At 42.5% G+C, this 8,299-nt stretch overlaps 1 protein-coding gene across 1 annotated transcript; it reads right to left on the reverse strand.

Annotated features, from left to right (window-relative positions):
• Positions 1-432: 432 nt before the first annotated feature.
• On the reverse strand, positions 433-8,194 carry sbk3 (SH3 domain binding kinase family, member 3). Its single transcript, XM_017415284.3, has 4 exons — positions 7,953-8,194; positions 4,926-5,073; positions 2,642-2,844; positions 433-1,582 (listed from the first exon to the last, which is right to left on the reverse strand). Exons 1-4 carry the CDS (start codon positions 7,956-7,958, stop codon positions 800-802), a joined length of 1,140 nt encoding a protein of 379 aa, XP_017270773.1. The 5' UTR covers positions 7,959-8,194; the 3' UTR covers positions 433-799.
• Positions 8,195-8,299: the final 105 nt, after the last annotated feature.

The following is an 8,299-nucleotide window of genomic DNA, read 5'->3' on the forward strand; positions in this document are numbered from 1 at the left end:
TTAAGTTCACATGTATCTGTGACTTCCTGCAACCTCATATGTCCTGCAGACCACCTCAGTCCAATGATCATTTGCTGTTTTTTGTCCAGAGGTCTGGATTGACACACAGAAGTGATTGAGTCTTTGCAGCTACACTGTGAAAAGAAATGCCTCTGTATGTTCGACTGGCTCCTGCCCATGGCATTTTAAAATCTAATCTTTAAACACTATTATATTTGTTCTCTTTTAATGTGCTTTATTAATAAAGTTGGCTTTTTGCTTTTGCAGGTATACCAGACAAACAGCAGGCAGGCTTGGGAGAAGATTGCTCTTGTAATAAGTTGCATTGTTCTCTTTAATTTTAGATCTGCTGCACCTGTTGCTTCACTGCTTCAAATATGTCACTACTGTTAATAAATGCACAAACCAGCCTTTTATAAAAAAAAAAAAAAAACCCTTTCAAACGTTTTATTTTATTGGAAAACTTCTTTTTAAAAGAAAAAAGACACCCTACCATAGCTGAGTTGTGACATTTCATGCTTGAAATGAGATGGAGAGACAGGAGATGGTAAATAAAAAAATATTTGTACAATAAGATTATTTTCATTAAAACAGATTCATTATAGAGTTGTTGGTATTATATAAAGCAGCTGTTCAGACATCAAACTCTTCTTGTAGAACTAATTAATCAGAATACACACACAGGAATATATAAAACAGTTGATCAGGGATATTTACAGTCATGTAAAAAGCAGCACCTTATATGAGTGGTTTCTACAAAAATAATGTGAATAAAATCAATGTAGTCCTAAGACAAAGCTCATCTCTCTCCTCGTCCCTCCCTGAGCAGCTCCTCTTCCACTCCTCCTGTTTCTCTGATTTTCCTGGCCTCCTTCTCAGCCTCCTCTGCCCTCCTCCTCTCCTCCTCCGCGGTCTCCATGAGCCATGGCCCCCCCAGGTAGCTCAGGATCTCCTCAGGGCTTCCTCTGTGTTGGGGCTCGGGGTGCAGCAGCTCCTTTAAAAGAGTCATCACTAAAGGGCTGAGGCCCTCGAACTGTGAGGGAGGAGGGTTTTCTCTCTGCTTCTGCTCCATGATCATGTAATCGTCAGTGTCGTCCTCGTCCCTCCACTTCCCGTCTCTCACGTTGTCCCTCTCGGCCTCTCGGTCAAACCACGTCTTGTACTTGCAGTAGCCGGGGTCATCGTGAGTGCTCTCCTCCCAGGGGAAGCAGCCGGTTAGGAGGCAGTAGACGAGGACCCCGAGGGCCCAGCTGTCAATACAGGGCTGCACCGTAATCCAGATGTCCTCCACCTCCTCCTCGATCCCCTCGCTCAGCCTCCGCTCCATCTCTTTCCCGGCCGTCTTGACGTCTTCCACCTCCGGGGTGCAGAAGGGCGACTCGTACCACACACCTCGAACGGTGGTGCCGACGGCCCGGGCGAGGCCGAAGTCCCCCAGCTTCACCCAGCGGCAGGAGCTGTCGCACAGGAAGATGTTCTCGGGTTTGATGTCCCGGTGGACGAAGCCCAGGGAGTGGAGGTGTGTGACGGCACCACTCAGCTGGGACATCACCCTCTGGACGCAGTCTTCATCCACCCCAGCCTGAGACAAAGAGGGATCAATAAGGACAGGGGTCATGAAGGGTCACGCTCAAACAAAGGCTTTATCACACTGAATTATTTAACAGAATTTTGTTTTTCCTAAATTTTGGGACGAGAACTGAATTGATATAACAGATGCATCCCAGATGTTAGGTTCATGGGAGAATTATTTCCTTATAGCTGGTTTGACAGAAGTTAGATCAGATTAGTAACTTTTGCACAGCAAAGCAGAAGTTGTTAAAAATCACTTAGAATCACTTCAGTGGTTGATAAAAGTCCTAATAAGTAAAAGCAAACTCCTTTCAATCTATAGGAAGGTACACATTTCAAAATGGTCGTCTGGAGCCAATGTGCTCCTTTAATTTAGGTAAAAAATATTCAACCTTGCCCACTTTCTGTGAAGTACTAATATCTTAATATTTAACTTGCTTTTACTTTCTGAATTTCTTCATCATAGTATAGATTTAACTTACACTACAAAAAATGAGCAAAACAATAAGATGAGGTGGGGACATGTAAACAAAATGAAGGAAACTGATAGAAAAGTCAACATCAGGAGTTTGGCTGGAGCACTTTGGCACAGAGACCATAAAACCTGCGTCACACGAACACTTGCTGACGCTCTTGGAAACCCCTGCTTTACTTCATGCACTGTGTCTCCATTCACTTAATGCGGGGTGCCCTTATTCTTATCAGTGCTCTATTGTGTTACTGGCAGAGGCACAAACACAGAAATAGGTCTGCTGGAGGCCGTTATCAAACACGTCTTAAGTTTTCACTGGCAGGAGAGAGAACTCGGTGTGTCTGGACCAGCTGTTCAGATGAGCAGCAGAGCACACACAGAAAGCTCTGTGGAGCTGCAGCGTCGAATGAGTTTGTCATGCATGTATCAGTAAATAACCCTGTTTTATCACCTTTAATAATTTGGCATGCATCAAGTATTTATGAGTGATATTATATGTTCTTTTTGCAATGAAAACACTAGGATTAAAGTTACTCTTTCAAGTATTTTTAAAAGTTTTAAGAAGCGTAAGTCATGCCACACGCCAGCCCAACTGACCTCTGACACAATGACGCTGTAGAGATCGCCATAGAGACACGCCTGCTGGGCGAAAACATAGTAGGACGGCGTGGAGAAGAAGATGCCCACGGCCCGTGTCAGAGAAGGATGGGTGCAGTAAGAAAGGGAGAGGTTGTATTCACGCAGGAAAGAGGTGAGTGAGGTAGACTGGCGAGGAAAGAACTTCAGAGCCATGGGAGTTCCTGATGGGAATGGAGCAGCGTTAAAACGTACCGGACAATGCACTGTTTAAAACCTCTCATCATTGTCGGGCTGCATGTTTAGCCCATAAGTGACACTGTCAGCAAATGTAATCTCCCTCTGGAACCGCTGCGTTTCACGGCTTCGCTCCAGCTGCCGCAACTCTATCCCGGAGAATTTATCAAAGTGCTTCGTTACAGCGACAGAAGCACAAAAGGTTAAATGAACACATGCTCTACAGTCATGGGAAAAATAAAACCCACCCTCTTACAATTGATCTATGATCTGATCCTTAACAGGTTCTAAAATGACTCAAATCCAACCTTAAGCGTACAAAAACACACAGCAGATTAAAACATGTCGTCATTTATTAAACAAAAACGAACCCAAAGCAAAGAAGATGTGTTTGAAAAAAAACCTGCAAATCCGCAAATTCAATAGCTTGTAGATCCATCTTTAGCAGCAATAACTCTGAGTAGTAGTTTTCTGTATGAATTTGTCAGTCTCTCATATGGTTGTGGAGGAATTTTGGTCCGCTCTTCTTTACAGTGTTGCTTTAGTTCATTGCAGTTTGCAGATACTCATTTCTGCACAGCTCTCCTCAGGTCCCACCACAGGTCTGGACTTTGGCTGTAGATTAGCTGCAGGGTTTGGGATCATTGTTCTGTTTCCTGACCCAGTTTGGTCCAAGCTTCAGCTGTCAGACACATGGCCTCACATTTGACTCTAAAATGCTTTGGTCCGCAGAGGAGTTTGTTGTCGACTCAATGGCTGCAAGGTGCCCAGGTCCTGCGGCTGCAAGACAATCCCAAATCATCACCCATCCACCACCGTGCTTAACAGTTGGTAAGAGGTGTTTGTGCTCCCATGCTGTGTTTGTTTTTGTCTATTTTCAAACCCGTTGCTGTGGATTAGGGTCAAACATCTCTACTTTGTTCTCATCTGTCTGAATTTGCAGGAGTTTTGTGGTTCATTCAGATGCACCTTCACAAGCCAAGGTTATGCTGCCTTGTTCTTTTTCTCCTGCCAGTCCTTCCAAACAAGTCATACATGTTCAGTGTTTTTTTTAATTCTGTGTCATGAACTTTGCTCTGCTAACTGAGGCCTGCAGAGTCTGAGATGGAGCTTTTGGGTATTTTGTCATTTCTCTGAGCATTGCACGGTCTGACCTTGGGGTGAATTTGTTGGGATGCCTACTCTGGGAAGATTGGCAATCGTTTGAAATTCTTTTCACTTGAAAAATCTTTTTTCTCACTGTAGATCGATGGACTCCATTTTCTTTGGAAATGACCTTTAACCCTTCCCAGACTGATGGGAGCAACAGCTGCTTCTCTGAAGTCGTTGCTTTTCCCTCTTGGCGTTGTGTTAACGCACACCTGTACGCTCCAGACCATCGGCGGCAAATAAAATGGACATTTGACAGGAACCCGGAAGTTGAAGGAGACTGTTGTCCTCAGTGGACTGCTGTCCGCATACCTGCTCCACTTAAACAAATGGGACTTTGCCCTTATCAAAAAATAAAAGTACGTCTCATATCATTTTTCTTCTCCAGTGTTGTCTCTTGTTGATTCGTGCACCTTGCTGTTGTATATTCACCAGGCAGGACTTAAAGGCCCACATTGTGAGCAGACTCTGGCTCCAAAAACACAACATGGCAGCTTTTGTAAACCGGATTCTGCAGGCTTTGTATCCCAACAACGAGGGGAACTAGATGCATGATGTCCAGTGTTCTTAGTGTTTGGCTGATGCTCCAGATCAGTAAACTGCAAAAAACTCCTGCTTTTAAAGATGTGGGCACACCTGCTGATGGTCAGTTGATCAGTACATCCAATCAGCAGAACCTGGAGTTTCCATTTTGGCTTCGCGTTTGCTTAATAAATAATGACACAGTGGAATCTGTCTGTCTGTTATGGAAGTTGGACTCGAGGGGATTTAGAATTTGGTAAAGACCAGATCCATTTTATTATGTCCTTATACATGAAACCCTATTAAAAGAGGGTGGATTTTTCTTTACATTACTACAGTTACATAGCTTTTCCAATTCTCGAGGTTAAACAAACCCAACCCCTGACGTTGCACTGACCTCTCTTCCTGTGTACAGCCAGCATGACCTTTCCGTACGATCCCTGTCCCAGGAGCTTCAGCACCTGGAAGTGTTTGGATACCTTCAGGCTGGGTAAGGACTGCGCCGACAGGAAACATAGCTCGTCGAGTTCTTGGGCTGCCGCGGCCTGGACACACGCAAACAGACACACAAATCCAGATTCTGTGTCACTGCGGCGAGGCTGAGGATTCGGTTCTGTAGCATCAAGAGAAATAGGATCCACAGCTTGAGCAGCATGCTGACAGGTAACTACAAAGAATGAGGAGTGCTCCTGAAGCACATTCTGAATATGAAACACGAGCTGCAGAACACAAGTCTCATATATCTCATTAGCTGTAACGTTAAACGTTTATTCACTTCTCTTGTTTTGAGAGATGAAAAAAAAAAAAACTTGTGCTGTTCCACTTCTGCTGGCAGGATATAGTGGAATATCTTGTGTTGTATTATCACCTCTGCTAATGTGAGGGTCATCTTCACTGATGTTTACAGTAAACCGGATTAATTCCTGGCATTCCTTTTATTCGACAATCAGGACACGAGGCGCTGTCATTCACTCCCCGTTTCCATCATCATCATCATCATCATCATCATCATCTGTTTCATGATGATTTCCTTTGAAGTAGATCCCCCCCGCCACATGCCCCTGTAAACTATAACAGGTGTGAGCAGCTAAGACGCGCAGCTTAACACAAAAGATAAAGCGATCAAAGGTGGATAACATATTTTTACTCGTGACCTTTCACATGTTGTGTAACTAAGCAACGGACGTGAAGTAAATTGCTCCTGTTATTGCCACAGAAAATGTAGAAAAAATACCTTTTTCTTTGCCTGAATATCGCTCAGTGCTTTCTGTTTTTGGACTAAAGAGAATTTTATACGGAACACAAACTGTTGCACCTAAAGGTTCAACCTTGCATATTATCTGAGGAACGCCGGATTGTTTGAAAAACAATCAAAACCCTGTCATTCCTTAAAGAAATGCATATCACCCGCCACCTTTCAAGCCAGAGTTTAAAACTAAGATCATCCTATGATGAGCAGGGATAGAGTTAAAGACGTTTTGGTTAAACTTTGTGAATGTTATGCACAATGTTATGCAATATTGTACGATCTTGTGAGATATAATAGCTACTACCGCACTAAATTTTAGCTCAGTATCTGTGAAATCGACTGAGTTAGAGCCATTTTTGTGGTTTCTCAGGTCAGTTGGCTGTGGCTGCTATCTTAAACTGAGTCAACCCGCAAATTAAATCAGTGGTAGATGTACACCAAATGATAGTTTTCTGAGAGTTTCATTAAAATCCATGTAGTCGTTTATGAGATATTTTGCTAACAGACATAGTTAAATAGTTCATGGCAGAATTTTAAAATCAGACTGCTCGATATGTTAGAGCTTAAAGTGTGTGTTGGAGACGACTCTCAACTAAGTAACACTTGAGCTTAAATCTGTAAAATTAGCTGAGATGTAGTTACTTTGTGTTTTCTAAACGGGATTATTACGGGATTCAATAATTAATTTCTGAGGGTTTCACTGAAATCTGCTCACTGGTTCATTAAATGTTTTGCTAACAGTGCAGACAAAACTAGCGAACACACACAGACACGGACGAAACATTAATGCTGCTTCACCTCTGGCGGTGGGCGACAATAAATGTCAATTTAATATGAGTTAGTTGTAAACGGACAAATAACTCTGATGTGCAGCTAAAAACTGAGGTTTCCAGCAGACTGAAAGCTGTTAGGTGTAAATATCTTCAGAACAAAGTCAGGGATCCAAAGATCAGTGATGTTTGGAGGCATTACTTTGCATTTTTTAATAACATTTTAGACCCTAAAGAAGTCAAAGACTTAGAAAACACCTTCTTTCATGCAGATTTAAACGCAGGCTTAAAGAAAACTATTTTAATTGTTACACTTTAAATCAATATACAGTCATATTATATATATTATATATATATATATATATATATATATATATAATATATATAATAATCCTGAATACAAATCTTAGTTGCTTTTTCCTTCCACATAACCCAACAACAACAAAAAATATATTCTAAGATGTTTGTTTTAACAGAGTCACAGTTTATTTAAGGGATTAATTTAGGTTTGGGATAAAAGTACAGAATAATTTTCTAAAAGTTGCGTCAGCAGCATGTAAGCGGAGCTGATTTTTAATTAACCCTCTATTAATTTACGGCCTTTGGCTTGGAGCAGCAAGCGCTACAACGCTGCGATGCCAGCTCCGTCCGAGCTAACATTTTCACCACACTCGAAGTCTGGTTAAAGTAATCAACACTAAAGTAGAAAATTCTCTCAGCAGCTCGTTACCGAGCCTGCAACCTGCAATTTGTCATTCCCTGCCTGTGTGCGGTGTCTGCGTGTTATCATGCAACTGCAAAAACACTCGTGATGGTCAGTAAAACTGTCAGCACAGGAAAAACAAATGCATTCACAGCACAGTGGAAACATCTTTATTTCTTTATAGCTTGCTTAAAAAAAGCCAGACTTTCTGATAATCTTTTAGTCTTTGAATCAAATCAAACAACTTCACAAAGAATCAGTCATAAAACTGGATATTTAGGCACTTTGTTACAAGCAGTTTGTCACAAAACATAATTTGTCCTAATTGTTTTTGTTGAATCTATGTAAAATACCAAAAATAACAGATAAAAACCAGTAAAAAGCCCCAGTGAGCTATCAGCTGAACACCTGTCAAACAGCAGATGATCAGCTGAAGGATGATGCACCTCTCAGGTCCTGACTCGGGTGTTTGGTCAGAGGTAAGAAGCCTAACAAATAAAATAATCATTCCTCTGAAAATGGTCAAGTGTTGGACTGAATCTGAATAACCAATGGGACCTAAACATTTTAAAGGGGTGCAGGAAAGTCTGGCTACTTGGGAGCAAAAGGCATTAAGAAATGAGGGGTGTTTTAAAACTTTTGCACAGCTTGTGTGTATGTATGTGTTTGTTTTGCCTTTCATGAATAGTGTGTAATACTTACTGTCATTGTTGCTTCAGGTGGAGGACGTCTGTTCAGTTTGTCTCGGCTCTTCTCATCGTCTGATCAGAAGCTCTTCTGTTTGAATCTGCAGGTTCTGTCCGGCTCCGTGCTCACGTGTGCAGCAGCAGCTTTATAGAAGACCCTCATCGATGTCTGCTGGGAACTCAGATGTTGGCTGTGAGTGTCTCCTGGGGAGACGCACGCAGCCAAGCTCTCTCCCTCTCTTTCCCCACTCCCGTGCCAGCACTCCCCCTCTCCTCCTCTGTTATTCTGGCAAACATGCGTGAACGAGCTACGAGGTATTCCAAACCTCTCGCCGCCCCACAGTCCCTGTGTGCGCCCCCCCC

The sequence above is a fragment of the Kryptolebias marmoratus genome, linkage group LG16, assembly GCF_001649575.2.
Source record: "Kryptolebias marmoratus isolate JLee-2015 linkage group LG16, ASM164957v2, whole genome shotgun sequence".
Lineage (NCBI taxonomy): Eukaryota > Metazoa > Chordata > Actinopteri > Cyprinodontiformes > Rivulidae > Kryptolebias > Kryptolebias marmoratus.